Below are 18566 nucleotides of genomic sequence, written 5' to 3'. Positions count from 1 at the left end.
GTGTGGTTAAGGTCGCTGAAGTTCGAACCACTTGTCCCTCACCGATGTGGGTTCGAGCCTCACACGGGGCGTTGAAATCTGCATCTGAGGAAGCCATCCAGCTGACTTATGGAAGGTTGGTGGTTCTACCCAGGTGTCAGCCCGTAATGAAATAATGCACGGAGGGGGATCTGGTGTCTTCCTCCATTAAAAGCTGGATATGACCTAGAATTGTGTCAGTGCGGCGTTAAACCAAACTAGATAAATAAATCTACAATCAATGCTGGAAGGTCGCAACATGACGTTTAATTGTGTCGGTGTGATGTTAAACGCAACAGAAAACAAGTTGAAGCAGAACCACATAGACCAATTTTCAACTGAGAGGTAATAGGTCCAAATTCATTGAAAGTTGCATGTTCAACCGCCTCGATAGCCTAGTGATAGAGCGTCCGCTTCGAGTTCGGGAGGTCGTGGGTTCGATCCCCGGTCGCGTCATACCAAAGACGTGAAAAATGGCACCAGTAGCTCCCTTGCTTGGCGCTCAGCAAAAAAAAAGGAAACTGGCCTCTTCTCTCATATCCTCGTGGCGATGGATTCCATCAGGAATGAGGTGTCGAGAGTGATTGATATAAGTTGTAGAACTTCCTTCACAATCGACCTAAAATAAGTTATGTATAAACTAACTAAGTTGCATGTTTCTTCACATGGACCATCTTCAATTTGTCATTGATCTCCGATTCATGTGGAGAATCAAGATACAGCTGGCTGGATTTATTGACTAATTGATATACAGCTGGTTGGATTTATCGAGCAAACGAGATACAGCTAGTTGGGTTCATAGAGCAATCGAGATACAGCTGGTTGGGTTTATGGAGCAATCGAGATACAGCTGGTTGGGTTTTATTGACCAATCGAGATACAACTGGATGGGTTTATTGAGCAATCGAGATACAGCTGGATGGGTTAATAGAGCAATCGACATACAGCTGGTTTCGTTTATTGATCAATCGAGATACAACTGGATTGGTTCATGGAGCAATCGACATACAGCTGGTTTCGTTTATTGATCAATCGAGATACAACTGGATGGGTTCATGGAGCAATCGACATACAGCTGGTTTCGTTTATTGATCAATCGAGATACAACTGGATGGGTTCATGGAGCAATCGAGATACAGCTGGTTGGGATTATTGATCAATCGACACACAACTGGTTGGGTTTATTGATCAATCGAGATACAACTGGATGGGTTTATTGATCAATCGAGATACAGCTGGTTGGGTTTATTGATCAATCGAGATACAACTGGATGGGTTTATTGACCAATCGAGATACAGCTGGTTGGGTTTATTGAGCAATCGAGATACAGCTGGTTGGGTTTATTGATCAATCGAGATACAACTGGATGGGTTTATTGACCAATCGAGATACAGCTGGTTTCGTTTATTGATCAATCGAGATACAACTGGATGGGTTTATTGAGCAATCGAGATACAGCTGGTTGGGTTTATTGAGCAATCGACATACAGCTGGTTGGGATTATTGATCAATCGAGATACAACTGGATGGGTTTATTGAGCAATCGAGATACAGCTGGTTGGGTTTATTGATCAATCGAGATACAACTGGGTGGGTTTATTGACCAATCGAGATACAGCTGGTTGGGTTTATTGATCAATCGAGATACAACTGGGTGGGTTTATTGACCAATCGAGATACAGCTGGTTGGGTTTATTGATCAATCGAGATACAGCTGGTTGAGTTTATTGATCAATCGAGATACAACTGGATGGGTTTATTGATCAATCGAGATACAACTGGATGGGTTTATTGAGCAATCGAGATACAGCTGGTTGGGTTTATTGATCAATCGAGATACAACTGGATGGGTTTATTGAGCAATCGAGATACAGCTGGTTTCGTTTATTGATCAATCGAGATACAACTGGATGGGTTCATTGAGCAATCGAGATACAGCTGGATGGGTTTATTGCGCAATCGACATACAGCTGGTTTCGTTTATTGATCAATCGAGATACAACTGGATGGGTTCATGGAGCAATCGAGATACAGCTGGTTGGGTTTATTGATCAATCGAGATACAACTGGATGGGTTTATTGATCAATCGAGATACAGCTGGTTGGGTTTATTGAGCAATCGAGATACAGCTGGTTGGGTTTATTGATCAATCGAGATAAACTGGATGGGTTTATTGAGCAATCGAGATACAGCTGGTTTCGTTTATTGATCAATCGAGATACAACTGGGTGGGTTTATTGACCAATCGAGATACAGCTGGTTGGGTTTATTGATCAATCGAGATACAACTGGATGGGTTTATTGAGCAATCGAGATACAGCTGGTTGGGTTTATTGATCAATCGAGATACAACTGGATGGGTTTATTGAGCAATCGAGATACAGCTGGTTGAGTTTATTGATCAATCGAGATACAACTGGATGGGTTTATTGATCAATCGAGATACAACTGGATGGGTTTATTGAGCAATCGAGATACAGCTGGTTGGGTTTATTGATCAATCGAGATACAACTGGATGGGTTTATTGAGCAATCGAGATACAGCTGGTTTCGTTTATTGATCAATCGAGATACAACTGGATGGGTTCATTGAGCAATCGAGATACAGCTGGATGGGTTTATTGCGCAATCGACATACAGCTGGTTTCGTTTATTGATCAATCGAGATACAACTGGATGGGTTCATGGAGCAATCGAGATACAGCTGGTTGGGTTTATTGATCAATCGAGATACAACTGGATGGGTTTATTGATCAATCGAGATACAGCTGGTTGGGTTTATTGAGCAATCGAGATACAGCTGGTTGGGTTTATTGATCAATCGAGATACAACTGGATGGGTTTATTGAGCAATCGAGATACAGCTGGTTTCATTTATTGATCAATCGAGATACAACTGGATGGGTTTATTGAGCAATCGAGATACAGCTGGTTGGGTTTATTGAGCAATCGAACAACAGCTGCTTGGATTTTTTGACCAATCGAGATCCAGTAGCTGGTTGGGTTTATGAAACAAGAGTCCCATGATGGTCCTGAATCGCTCACCTATCCCCACATGACCCAGTGTTTAACTGAGAATGACGTCGTTATTTCTATTATTTGACACAGTGACCTAGTTTTTGAGCACATGTGACCTAGATATCATCAACATAAAAAATTCTGACCAATTTTCATGAAGATCCATTGAAAAATATGGCCTCTAGAGAGGTCACAAGGTTTTTCTATTATTAGACCTAATGACCTAGTTTTTGAAGGCACGTGACCCACTTTTAAATTTGACCTAGATATCATCAAGATGAACATTCTCACCAATTTTCATGAAGATCTCGTGAAAAATATGGCCTCTAGAGAGGTCACAAGGTTTTTCTATTTTTCGACCTACTGACCTAGTTTTTGATCCCACGTGACCCAGTTTCGAACCTGACCTAGATATCATCAAGGTGAACATTCTGACCAATATTCATGAAGATCTCATGAAAAATATGGCCTCTAGAGAGGTCACAAGGTTTTTCTATTTTTAGATCTACTGACCTAGTTTTTAACCCCACATGACCCAGTTTCGAATTTGATCTAGATATCATCAAGGTAAACATTCTGACCAATTTTCATGAAGATCCATTGAGAAATATGGCCTCTAGAGAGGTCACAAGGTTTTTCTATTTTTAGACCTACTGACCTAGTTTTTGACCGCACGTGACCCAGTTTCGAACTTGACCTAGATATCATCAAGGTGAACATTCTGACCACATTCATGAAGATCCATTGAAAAATATGGCCTCTAGAGAGGTCACAAGGTTTTTTTTTCCTTTTTTTAGATCAACTTGACCTGACATAGTTGTTTACCCCCTCATGACCTCTGAACCCAGTTTTTCTAGAACTTGATAGACCTGAATATCATTCAGAATCGGTGAACATTCTGACCAATTTTCATGAAGATCCATTGAGAAATATGGCCTCTAGAGAGGTCACAAGGTTTTTCTATTTTTAGACCTAATGACCTAGTTTTTGACCCCACGTGACCCAGTTTCGAACTTGACCTAGATATCATCAAGGTGAACATTCTGACCAATATTCATGAAGATCTCATGAAAAATATGGCCTCTAGAGAGGTCACAAGGTTTTTCTATTTTTAGACCTACTGACCTAGTTTTTGACCCCACGTGACCCAGTTTCGAACTTGACCTAGATATCATCAAGGTGAACATTCTGACCAATTTTCATGAAGATCTTTTGAAATATATGGCCTCTAGAGAGGTCACAAGGTTTTTCTATTTTTAGACCTACTGACCTAGTTTTTGATGGCACGTGACCCAGTTTCGAACTTGACCTAGATATCATCAAGGTGAACATTCTGACCAACTTTCATAAAGATCCCATGAAAAATGTGACCTCTAGAGTGGTCACAAGCAAAAGTTTATGGACGGACGCACGCACGTACGCACGCACGACGGGCGATCACAAAAGCTCACCTTGTCACTTTGTGACAGGTGAGCTAAAAATCCAGATACAGCTGGTTGGATTTATGGACCAATCGAGATACAGTTGGTTGGGCTATTGACCAATCGAGATACAGCTGGCTGGGTTTATTGACCAATCGAGATACAGTTGGTTGGGCTATTGACCAATCGAGATACAGCTGGTTGGGTTCATCGACCAATCGAGATACAGCAGCTGGTTGGGTTTATTGACCAATCGAGATACAGCTGGTTGGGTTTATCGACTAATCGAGATACAGCAGCTGGTTGGGTTTATTGACCAATCGAGATACAGTTGGTTGGGTTTATTGACCAATCGAGATACAGCTGGTTGGGGTTATTGACCAATCGAGATATAGCAGCTGGTTGGGTTTACTGGACAAGAGAGATAATTGCAATACTGCTGGTTTCGTTTATTGATCGAGGGAGATAATCGAGATACAAGGTAGATTAATGTGGTGTTGATAGGTTTTACTGACCAAGGGAGAGAAATCAGATTGTATTGGTTGGGTTTACTGACAAAGGGAGAGAAATCAGATTGTATTGGTTGGGTTTACTGACCAAGGATGATAAATGATATACTGTTGGCTGGAGTTACTGAAGAAGGGGGATAACTGATATATTATTGAAAACTGCAGAAAACATCACCAGAGTAAGTGTGAACAAAGAAAACGAGCAACAATCTTTCTTAGAAATATCTTATTTATTTTCTTTTTATCAGCAACACAAGTCTTCACATAAAACCTTCTTAAATAGAAACTTAGCATCACATAGCAGATGCAGGGACACTGAAGTATAAAATTTAATGATCCTATTTAAACAAAACGAAGGATGTATTCAAAGCTGACTTACATTATGTTTAGAGTGAATGGGTATGGTTGTTACTGTAAGAGTATGAAAATGGTGCGAATCAATGAGATTAAGGCAGTATTAGAAATTACCCATGCTGCCAGCAGAATGTGTGCAAATGCTGATTATTCTATTCGGGTTTTACGGCGCACCAACACAGTATAGGTTATATGGCGCCAAACAGGACTACAAATTTTGGTTTCACATCTCATTTACATCGAAATAAAAACATGAGGTATGGAATCAAAAGCAAATGCTGATAAACCAAATATAATGATATGAAATAAAACAGATCTAATATTCTCATATGAACATGTAGTGTAATCTGTCTAAATCTCACGGCAACCCAATGAGATCTTGTTCAGAAATATAACAGCTTTCTTTGCATTTTACTTAATAAGCCTTTAGATGCCCAATATACTGATTAACTCCCTGAGGCCGATATCGTAACATACCTGCTGCGGCGGGATAAGAATTACCACCTGACGTCGAAGAACATTATCTAACCTTATCATAATCACACTCGCATACAGTCAGTTGAAATCATGCAGGGATTAACTTGGGTGTAAACTGAAATCATGATTAACTTGGGTGTAAACTGAAATAAACATTGAAATTTTCACTTTGAAATATTCATAATTTTAACACACCTACTGCGTTTAATAGATATTTGAACATTTAAATTCCCATAAATAGAAATGCATCATTAACACTGAATATTTACATCAGCATTACATAAATTTACACCCGTTTTTATATTAATATCAGTGGTTTATTTTGATGTATAATCTATTTCTAAACATGTACACAAATGTTGTGTGTCACGCGCTGAGACAGTTAAGTTGTAATATTTACATCCATCTTTGAATAATTATTAAAGTTACAAACATGCGTTTATTTACATATACTTTTTTGTATTTTATGAAACATGCTTTGTTGTGTTATTTTTTTATCCATTTGTATCGTATGTAATGTAAGTGTACCAATATTTCAGCCTTCTAAAACTTAACATTTTCCGACCATTCATTTATCTGATAATGGAATCGCATCGTCGGAATCATCATCCGATGGAACTGATATTTCAGAATCAGCATGATAATAAATAAATATTTTCATCATTTTAAGAAAGATTTCTGGCCGACGACATTATTTTACTCTTTTGAAATACAGTATGAACGAAACACAGCGGAGATCGTCTTTTTATTTCATTTACATTACCGCATAGTTACAGACATTTACATTGTATTTTAACAAGGGAACTAATTATTAGCACAACTAGTAATTATTACATCAAAGAAATAATAGCCAGTATGCAAAGAAATTTTGCTTTTGTCAAGATTATCAAAAATCAACAAGTACTTATCGCAATCATCATGATCTCGGTGCCACGACTATACTCGTCAATCGCCGTCCTGGGGAGTCCTGATAATGCGCGTATAGTCGCATATCGACGCTACAGGGGTAGAAAATATAACGCCTATAGTCGCATTTCAGCCCCAGGGAGTTAAACTGATACCTGATTTCGCAAGAAAATGGCCAGTTAGAATTCATATAGTATATATTTGCTTTAAATTGTGCTGTAAAATTCAGTTTTACTGATTACACAAACACTACTGATAATTTAATAAGCAAGAGGGTCATGATGACCCTATATCGCTCACCTGTTAAAACTGGCCCTGGAATAACCAAGATAAATATTTTGACCAAGTTTCATGAAGATAGGGTCATAAATATGGCCTCTACAGTGTTAACCAGCTTTTCCTTTGACCTAGTTTTTGAACCCACATGACCAAATTTCAAACAGCCTATGAATCATCAAGATAAACATTCTTACCAAGTTTCATGAAGACTGGGTCATAAATATGGACTCAAGAGTGTTAACAAGCTATTCCTTTAATATTACTGGTAGACCTAGTTTTTGGCCCAACATGACCTAGTTTTTGACCCAACATGACCCAGCTTTTAACTTGGCGGAGGAATCATCAAGATAAATATTCCCACCAAGTTTCATGAAGATAGGTCATAAATGTGGCCCCTAGGATGTTAACAAGCTTTTCCTTCAATCTGACCTGGTTACCTAGTTTTTTGCCCCACATGACCCATTTTTGAACTTGGCCTAGAGATCATCAAGATAAACATTACGTGCAAGTTTGTATCAAATCAAAGCATAAATGAAACCTTTATATGGCTGAAAGTGCCAAAATAGAAAATTTTGCCCTTTTCAGGTGCAGTAACTCTAGAACCCATGATGGAATCTAGCCTGTTTTTGAAAGGAACCGAGATCTTACTGTGACTTGTGTGTAATGTGGTTAAAATCAAATGTAAAATATCATTTGTATCATGTTCACAAGGTAAAAATTAACAAATTTTGGCTCTTTCAGTGGTCAATCAGGGGCCTCTACTCCAGAACCTATGATTGGATCTGATGGATTTAAAATCAAACTAAAATGAAGTCTCTATATGGCTGCAAAAATCAAAATATCAAATTTCGGCCCTTTTAGGGGCCATTGCTCTGGAACACATGATGGGATCAATCAGGGGCCCCCACTCCAGAACCTATGATTGGATCTGACGGATTCAACATGGAATCCAAAATCTATTGTTGTGAAAAATATTTTGCAAGCTTGTTTAAAATCAAACCATAAATAAAGTCTCTATATGGCTGCAAAAACCAAAATAGGGGCCATTGCTCTGGAACACATGATGGGATCAGGCCAGTTTTCGAAAGGGACCAAGATACATGTATATGCCAATACAAGTTGCGTGCAAGTTTGATTAAAATTGATTGCAAAATGTGGTCTCTATTGTGTCCACAAGGAATTGTGGACAGACGGACAAAGGGCGATCACAAAATCTCATCTTGAGCTAAAACAATACTTCAGCTTAAAATATTTTTACTTCAACCTGGATAGGAACTGTGTAATTGTTTTCAAACTTTTACTCCAAATATTACATGCAACTGAATATATTATCTTTAATTTTTGGAATGAAAACAGCATCTGTATTACAATAACAGGATGCAGAGATTCTATTTAATATGTTCCTATGATAAAAACAATAACTAGGTATAATTAAAACAAGCAATACAATAACAATGTAACAATATATAATTAATAATTACAATAAACTTTCAACACAAATGAATAATTTAAGTCTAGTTTACATATGTCATATATCAATGCAGTAAACTGGGTAGATCTTCAGGATGAAACATTTACTAAAATGTTTACGAACATCGCGACACCTAAGTTCAAGACATTCATGAATATTATACAGCATTTTCCCTAATTCTGGCCAACAAAATGTCAAGCGGATTTACGACTCTTGAATGCTAAACTGTACTGTATCTCCTCCAATAATGAACAACAAAGCGCAAATTCTTAAAAACTGGAGTATGACTGTTGTCTGTAAAATCGCACAAGAAAGTCTTGTGAAAAATGGCCTTATGTACAGTATTCAATTTAAAATGCTTCATGATTACTATATAAAAAATTATTTGTGTTAATATATATTATATGAACTTCCTTTAAGTAACCAAGGTTACATGAAGTGAAAAATTCTTGCATTAAATTGTTTTGTATTCAACAGATTAGACAAAATGAAATTTCAGGTTTATTAATTTCTTTTTTGTGCTAAAATTGTAGCAATGGTCCCAATAAAGTGCACACATTATGACTTCATATTTAGTACAATGTTCCATCATATCAAATACTGGTAATTCAATGCTAATTTTAACAGCTTACCAAGTTTCAAATCTAGTTCAACACTATCACGGTTTTATTCAAATATGAAACAATTAATATATATACTCTTATAGTACTTTAATAATGCATTTTCATTAATATTGTATAAATTATACAAGCAGTCAAATATTCCAAACACGTTGTGTTCAATTCTCTCTAAACAATTCTGAATGACTGACAATTTGATCTATTAACTATACCGGTATATCTTAATGAGACTGTGTTGTACTGGAAGAAAATGAAAAGTAAACAAAAAGGTCATTGATCCTAAAGCACTCACCTGTGTATAAGGCTTTAAGTGTGTTTGTATAACGTAATGGTACAAGTATTGATAGGTTTCTTCTATGTTTGAAAAATAGCCGTCACACACATTCTTTAACCTAGGGCATAGTTAGACAGTACAACTCTGATATCATATGCCAAAAATCAAGGCTCTAGCCATTATTGATTCAGAGAAGAAGGTTTTCAAAGTTTCTTATATAAAAGCCTATAGTAAGTACATGTCACATACAGGGGCGTGGCCATTTTTGACCTTAGGGCAATAATTTGGTCAATTATGGTAGAGAGTTAAACCCTTATATCACATGCCAAATATCAAAACTCAAGAGAAAAAGATTTTTAAGTGTGATAGCTGAAAACCTATTTTTAACCAAAAAGACCCATATGTTCAATGAACCGGAACCGTTAGAACAAATTTGAAAGAGGGGTTCCCAGAGATCGTTTGTGTAAAGTTTCATCAAAATCCATTCAGTGGTTTTGGAGGAGATGTTTAAAGAAATTGTTGAAAAGTGACCATGCCTCCTGGCGGCCATGTTTTTTAACGAATCGGAATAATTTGAATAATATTGGTAGAGGGTGACACAAGGACCATTTCTGTGAAATTATTCTAAAATTGGGCCAGCAGTTTCACACAAGAAGATTTTTAAAGTTTCCTCTATATACATATAGTGAAAAGTGGCCACGCCCTCTGGCGACCATATTTTTTGACGAATCAAAATAATTTGAACAATCTAGGTACAGGGTCACACAAGGACCATTTGTGTGAAATTATTTAAAACTGGGCCAGCAGTTTCACACATTCAAGAAGATTTTTTTAATTTCCACTATATGCATATAGGGAAAAGTGATCACAGCCCCTGGCAGCAATGTTTTTTTGATGAATCAGTACAATTTGAACAATCTTTGTGGAGGGTGACAGAAGGACCATTTGTGTGAAATTATTTTAAAATCGGACCAAAGGTTTAGGAGGAGATGTCATTTGAGGAATTTTCTATTTTTAGCTCTGGTGGCCCCTATGTGCAACCAAGCGGAGCCGTTTGAACAACTTTGGAAGAGGACCACTCAAGGAACATCCAGGCCAAGTGTCATCAAAATCCATTCAGTGGTTTTGAAGGAGATGTCGTTTAAACATAATTGTTGATGACGGACAACTTGACGGACACAGCGTGATCACAATACCTCACCATGAGCACTTTGTGCTCAGGTGAGCTAAAAATTAATAAGGTCTGGTATGTGATATATAAATTTACCAAGGTAAACCAGCATGTGTTACCTTGACAACAGAGTTACATCCTTAATTATTTTCATCTAGTGGATGTTTAATTAAGGTAAGTAGTTTTAAACATCGAGCCAGAATTTTGTTATTCCCCGACTTCTAAAATTTCATTTTTCACGGACCATTATCAAGATTTCCCTGACAATTCACTGACTTCTTAAGGTAAGTGGCAACCCTGGTATTATCAGACCATATTACATTCAGCAGGGTAAGAAGTTAACCATGTTATAACTATAAAAAGAAGTTAATGAACATAAATATAGAACAGACTATAAATGCAATCACTGTGACCAGTCTACAACAGTCCAATGCAGATACCATCCACTCAACCCAACAAGAAAAGAACAGATGTATCTCAGGGCAGCGAGTTCGTTCACCAGGCAAGGCATTTGTTCTATGAGGCAATTTGAAAGATGAACATGGGTCCAACATCATTCATCCTCCACCTTTGATTCACACTGCAGAAGTCAGCATTTACTTACTGAGAACAGGTAAGTTTTGGTACAGAAACCAGGAACACTGGTAAGGTTAACTGCTTGCAAGTACATATTAACTGAAATATTATTGAAAATTACAAGCAAAACTATCATGGAATAAAGACACAATTTTCTCAGACAAAATCTATACTGCTCAATTTGATCAAGTTTCTTAAAATAACATCTTCATTTTTTTAGAAAGAGGTATGTACCCTTGTTTTCAGATAAGCTAAAGAAAGTATAACACACAAGAATTTGTTTCTATTTATGACAATGATTTTGAAAATATAAAAGCTTTTATTGAACAAAATCAGTTTTTGACACACTGAGTAGGGCATTTTGTCCAACATTCTTATCATGCAGTGATTAAGTCAATTTACATCTTAAATGTACATAAAACAACCATTTTGATAAACTAGGTATTACACAACTCTGTTATAACAATTGTACATAATAGATTCATTGACCAGCAATACAATTTCTAAAATATAGAAAGCTAATTTACATATATATAACCTAGCATGGCACATAGCATATACATCTATCTAGTATCGTAAGTTCATTCACACATACAATATTTACAAATGAAATCTTTCATCTTAGCCATTTCCTCTGTCAAACAAAAAGTTCAAATATATACTGGCAATGTTTCAAATTTTGGCCATTTCTACATTTACCCATTTGCATGTATATCCTTAAAACAAAAGTACAAAATAAATCAATAACAATATTCTAAAATTTACTCTACACAACATGTGTAATATACACTATTCAAAAATAATGCAACCTAGCATAATAGCAATATCAACCAAAAGAGTGTAATTTGGAGACCAGTCTGGGAATACAGCCTTCCCATTGGTCAATTTGAAAAATGTGCCCAGAAACAACCAATCAAATGATGTAGAATTTAGACTGGTCTGAAAATTTGGTTTGATAATATCTTACCTTGATAGTGATTAATGTCATAACACATAGTCATTTTCTATTACGCCCACAATGTTGTGATAAAACTAAATTGTGTTCTGTTAATAATTTGAAACAAGTAAACCATTTCAGTTTGTTGGAATCATGCATCTGATACACAAATGAAAACTAGAAAATGCTTTTGTAAAAAAGCGCATGTCTCCCCCAATGCAAAGTCCTATAGGCAAGAAGTCAATAGGGGTCAGGAGCGAAAGTCAAAGAGACACTGATGGTTGGCTGCAATAGGGATCATCTACTTGGCATGTCCAGTCATCCCGCTAAATTTCAACACTCTTGGCCTAGTGGTTCTCAAGTCACTGTTCAGGCTCCTGTGACCTTGACCTTTGATCAAGTGACCTCAAAATAAATAGGGGTCATCTACTCTGCATGTCCAATCATCCTATTAAGTTTCAACATTGTAGGTCAAGTGGTTCTCAAGTTATTTCCAAAAAATGATTTTACATGAACAGGCCCCTGTGACCTTGACCTTTTATAGACTGACCCCAAAATCAATAGGGGTCATCTACCATGCATGTTCAATCATCCTATGAAGTTTCAACATTCTGGGTCAAGTGGTTCTCAAGTTATTGATCGGAACTGGTTATCAATGTTCAGGCCCCTGTGACCCTGACCTTTAACGGAGTGACCCCAAAAACAATAGGGGTCATTTACTCTGCATGAACAATCATCCTATGAAGTTTCAACATTCTGGGTCAAGTGGTTCTCAAGTTACTGACCGGAAATGGTTTTCAATGTTCAGGCCCCTGTGCCCTTGACCTTTAATGGATGACCCCAAAATCGTTAAGGGTCATCTACTCTGCATGACCAATCATCCTATGAAGTTTCATCATTCTGGGTCAAGTGGTTCTCAAGTTACTGACCAGAAATGGTTTTCAATATTCAGGCCCCTGTGACCGTGACCTTTCACAGAGTGACCCCAAAATCGTTAGGGGTCATCTACTCTGCATGAACAATCATCCTATTAAGTTTCAACATTCTGGGTCAAGTGGTTCTCAAGTTACTGACCGAAAATGGTTTTCAATGTTCAGGCACCTGTGACCTTGACCTTTAATGGAGTGACCCCAAAATTGATAGGGGTCATCTACTTTGCATGTACAATCATCCTATGAAGTTTCAACATTCTGGGTCAAGTGGTTCTCTAGTTATTGATCGAAAATGGTTTTCCATGTTCAGGCCCCTGTGACCTTGACCTTTGATGGAGTGACCCAAAAATCAATAGGGATCATCTACTCTTCATGACCAACCATCCTATGAAGTTTCAACATTCTGGGTCAAGTGGTTCTCTAGTTATTGATCGGAAATGGTTTTCAATGTTCAGGGCCCTGTGACCTTGACCTTTGACGGAGTGACCCCGAAATCAATACGGGACATCTACTCTTCATGGCCAATCATCCTATGAAGTTTCAACATTCTGGGTCAAGTGGTTCTCTAGTTATTGAACGGAAATGGTTTTCAATGCTCAGGCCCCTGTGACCTTGACCTTTGACGGAGTGACCCCAAAAACAATAGGGGTCGTCTACTCCAGCAGCCCTACAACCCTATGAAGTTTCAAGGTTCTAGGTCAAATGGTTCTCCAGTTACTGCCCGGAAATGAAGTGTGACGTACGGACGGACGGACGGACGGACGGACAGGGCAAAAACAATATGTCTCCTGGGGGAGACATAATTATGCATTCTCGTCTTTTTTTAGCAAAAAGGAAGCGTTTGATCTAGCAATAAATAATGTAAAATGATATTATAAAATTTATCTATAATAATTTAATAAATGATCTATCTTGTAAAGCAAATGACAACAATTTCTACGTAACCTTTAGCCTGCTGGTGGCATGTCATTCTGCCTTTGCAACTAGTGCAGACCAAGATCAGCCTGCACATCTGTGCAGGCTGATCATGGTCTGCACTGTTCGCTATTCAGTCAGTAAATTTTCAGTGAACACCTCTTCGAATAATAAATGGTACTGCCCAAATTAAGTGATGGACCAGTTCCTTTTAGATATCTAACAGGCTAAAGGTTAAAGTAATGCAAATGATAACAATTATTAGATACAAATTGCAATCAGGAAGCCAATTTTCTTCCCTATTTTTAGGTGTTCTGATCTCATAAAGAATTCTTACATTTTTATATATGTCAATGAATGAGACAAAAGGCAAGACAGAGTGATTTTCAAACTATAAATTTACCTTGCCGTAGAGGGATCGGTAGGATTGATTACCTATTAACAATAAAAAGAGTTAAGATATTTTACCTTTCCCTTTCACGTTTCATAATGAGACTGAATTGTTTTATACAGTTACTGCTTAATACGTATGAATATGAGAAATATTTACAAAAAATAAACCCGTCACATTTCCATGAGCTGTATTTATTCCTTTTAGTCAAAATAAATACAGAATGATTTTTATTCTTACATGCAAAACATGATCACATTTAACATTATTATCTACTCATTATATACAACTATAACTTTCATGTGGCTTCACTTCATAAACAAAACAAGAAATCAGAGTTATCCAATCAACATTTAGAATTCCATATTTGAGCCGTGCCATGAGAAAATCAACATAGTGGGTTTGCGACCAGCATGGATCCAGACCAGCCTGCGCATCTGCGCAGTCTGGTCAGGCTCCATGCTGTTCGCTAATGGTTTCTCTAATTGCAGTAGGCTTTAAAAGCGAACAGCATGGAGCCTGACCAGACTGCGCGGATGCGCAGGCTGGTCTGGATCCATGCTGGTCGCAAACCCACTATGTTGGTTTTCTCATGACGCAGCTCATTTTGTCATACTTTATTCACTTTTTATTAATCAGTCATACTTTAATTGTATCAAACGACACTCATATTATATCTTTAATCAGTCGCAAAATCATCACAGTTATCCTCAAGTTTAAATCCCGCCTGATAACTCGAACGATAACAAGTTTGATAATTATGATTTTTCTTTATTAAAGTGTTTCCATACAGAAAATATTTTTGTATAACATTACAGTATGTACTGAACTTAAATCTTTTACAACCTTGTTGACCACAATGATGCATGAAAACCATAACAATCAAACAATAATATAAACATGCTGTTGTTTAAATTATCATGCGGAAGTAGTAGAACCCTATATTCTACACTGTTTATCTTAACAAGCATAAATGGTATTCAACTTCAACAATTTACCAAACAATACATTTTTTGTCTGGATTCATTGGGGAATTTTTTGGACAATTGTACTCTCTTGCAAAGTCTTCTGAGTTTGACAAGGTCCCTATAACTCTGAAATATCAATAAAAATCCATAAGAATCATTGTTTAACATGCATGGAAAGAACAGACAGGCGTATAATTAAAGAAAAATATTATGTTTTGAAAAAATGACTTATTAATGTATATCATTAACATATCATTTACCTGCATCAACACAAAGTTATGCATAAACCGAATAAAATTTTTACATTTAAATATATTGTCTTGAACTAAAAACATTCTTGTGCCTGGAAACCACAAAAATCAGAACAGGACCTGGACCTGGATTTTGCCTCAGTCACTCCAAATTCTGAGCAAGAATGCAAAACGAGGGTTCAACGCAATAAGGGCATATCAACATATAATTATTATATGTAGATACGCCCTTATTGCGTTGAACCCTCGAAAATTCCTTAATGAAAAATGGCCGAGTCAATGAATCCTCAAGTTGTCAGCTTGGTACTTTTTTTTGGTCTTCCTCAGAGAATTGAGTGCAACAAGTTTCCCAATTGAGCTAATCTGATATTATGCAAAAAGATGGGCAGTGATTTTCCTCTGTTAGAAGTGAGATAAGACAAAAGCCTCCCTTCACATTCATGTGCCAGTAGAAAACTTGTACAATCACACACAAACCGCAGTCCATTTGAAGTGTTTCTTCATATTACAAAAGGCTATAACCAAGATCAATGCTGTCAAGCCATTCAAAGCCAGCAATTTTGATCCATTCACCCTTTAGGCTCGATTTCCAAACCATACAAATACATTGGCCAGACTTACTTAAATGAACATCTCTATTACATATACAGTATACAGATCAGTCTAAAATGCTAAACTCAAAGTGTCATTATGCCCATCTTACTGCACATGTGATTTTAGTAAATGTTTTATAAAAGCAATTTTCAGTTGCTGTGCATTTAAATATGTTAAATTAACCATAATACCGCATAAGCATTTAGAAATAAATTGGGATAATAAAATAATAGTTCTTTTCTTCAATCTTCTATGCAGTTATCTCCCTTACCTATGTACTGAAGGGAAGCAACTCCTGCATGCAGTTTGAATTTTCTTAAAAAGACTGCTCCAGTCAAAATAAGAAGACATATTTGGAATTTTGTATTGATAACCGGCAAAGTTTGGTAAACTGGGTTAAAAGCTATAATTTCCTCCACCCTTTTTATTACACACACATCTATTTCAGCTGGATTTTTACTTGAAAAATAATTCCATTTTAAGTGTGGAAACAAAAATGCCCTAAATGCACTTATACAACTGTCACTCTAAAATTGTCTTGTCATGACCTTGACCTCAAAGATAAATTACTTTAGATTAACATACCTGAATTGCCCAGGACTATGTGGATCACTCAATATTTGTAAATGGTCTGCTTCTTTGGTACTCTTTGAACACCATACCTGAAAATAAAAAACTTGCCTATTGTACCTTTAGAATACTACAAGGACAAATACAAATCTTGGACCTTGCATTCTTTAACATCACACTAAAAAGTAAATATAAAAAGTTGTTTAATGTAAAATTCTGTGTTACAAAATTTGAGAGCCTTAGAAAACTTCCATCTAAAGGACACTTGTGAAAAAGACGAGAAACATAACCATTCAAGTAAGTTGTTAACATAAAACACTTTTTCACAGGTGGTAGCAACGTTACCTTTAAAGGTGGTCAATCACATTTAATCAACATTTAATGACATTTTTTACTTTTTGTTTATTCTGGTAGAGAATTATTTAAGGAACAAAAAGACCGATTAAATAAAGTTAGATTCCTATTTGAAATGTATATTTTATTATTTTTATAAAATTGTGTAATTACTCCCCTTTAATATGAAAGTATATAAAAAGCTGGGTATTTCTTTTTATTTCGATACAATGTCTAGTTTTACATTTGCATTTGATATCAACTATTGAACAATCTGAACCAAAATGCAAGTTTTAAAGCTGTGTGTAGCTTCTGAATTCATTTATTTCTAATCTATCTTGGTTGCGCAACCAAGATAGGCAAAGGGAGGTAATAATAATTTTTCAAACTTGCGTTTCTAATGAATTCCATCTAAATACATAATTTTTAATGCAAATATTTTACAAATATATTACAATGTGTCTAATATTTATATATTTCCTTAGGCAAAGTATGTTTATCAAATATATACTTATGATAAAATAACTCTATCTTGGTAGGGCAACCAGGATAGGAAAATGAAATTTTAAAAATACCTCCAGTGAAAATCTAATTTGTATTAAGTGTTAAGTGAACATAAATGAGTGTAAATGATCAGATGCTAAAGTTTCGAACAAATCCGTTACATGGCCAAAATCTGATTATCCACCTTTAAGCTTTGAACAAGTCTCTTTAAAATCTAAAGAACTCACCATACTAAATTAATGAAATATGTCTGAATCTTTGATCCTTAAATCATGAAACTATCAATATAATATATCTATCAGACTTTTTAACTCAAACTTCATGCTTAATTTCCCATGGGTGAACGAAACTGACAAATCAAACAAACTGAGAAATTATGTTGTATAGATAACATAGCCAATTTATTATGAGAAGAGAAACAGCTGAACTGATAAAAAAATTCTTATTTGTTTGTCAAAACCTGTGAAATAATCAATATTCATAAGGGACATATATTTGTGAATTCAAGGTTGTGTCAATGCATGAAATTCTATCCCAAAGAATAAATAAATTTTCATTCATTTCATCTTCAAAAGTTGATTATGGAAATTCAAAGACCAATACAGTCTTTTCGAAACACGTTTAGCTTCAATAAGCTACTTCAGCTGACATATACCATTTGTTAAATATATTACAATAAGAAACAAGGAAATGGAACTGAAACACAGAACTTGAAATTCATGAATTCATATTAAATCCAAACAGCTGTTCTAGCAAAAGCAATGAAATTTCATGCCTATCAAGCTAAAGGCTTTCACATCATATTCTTAGTTACCCATGAAAAACAGCTCTGGTTAACAACATACTACAATCAATAAATTAACTAGAAAATGCTTTTGTAAAAAAGCGCATGTCTCCCCCAATGCAAAGTCCTATAGGCAAGAAGTTAATAGGGGTCAGGAGCGAAAGTCAAAGAGACACTGATGGTTGGCTGCAATAGGGATCATCTACTTGGCATGTCCAGTCATCCCGCTAAATTTCAACACTCTTGGCCTAGTGGTTCTCAAGTCACTGTTCAGGCTCCTGTGACCTTGAC

The 18566-nt window shown here is 36.2% G+C and overlaps 1 protein-coding gene across 4 annotated transcripts in view; it reads right to left on the bottom strand.

Moving 5' to 3' along the window:
* Positions 1-5179: 5179 nt before the first annotated feature.
* LOC123526978 (endothelin-converting enzyme homolog) overlaps positions 5180-18566 on the bottom strand; it is a 154068-nt gene continuing 140681 nt past the window's right edge. For 3 of the 4 annotated variants that reach the window (XM_053523775.1, XM_053523774.1, XM_053523776.1), the window contains 2 exons: positions 16670-16746; positions 5180-15365 (listed from right to left, as the gene is read on the bottom strand). In XM_053523775.1, coding sequence (XP_053379750.1) covers positions 15266-15365; positions 16670-16746 — 177 coding nt within the window. In that variant the 3' untranslated portion in view covers positions 5180-15265. The remainder of the gene's footprint in view (positions 15366-16669; positions 16747-18566) is intronic. The other variant, XR_008367158.1, reaches the window with a different exon arrangement.

The sequence above is a fragment of the Mercenaria mercenaria genome, chromosome 14, assembly GCF_021730395.1.
Source record: "Mercenaria mercenaria strain notata chromosome 14, MADL_Memer_1, whole genome shotgun sequence".
In the NCBI taxonomy this organism is placed as follows: Eukaryota; Metazoa; Mollusca; class Bivalvia; order Venerida; family Veneridae; genus Mercenaria; species Mercenaria mercenaria.
This window is presented reverse-complemented; position numbering and strand designations above follow the sequence as displayed.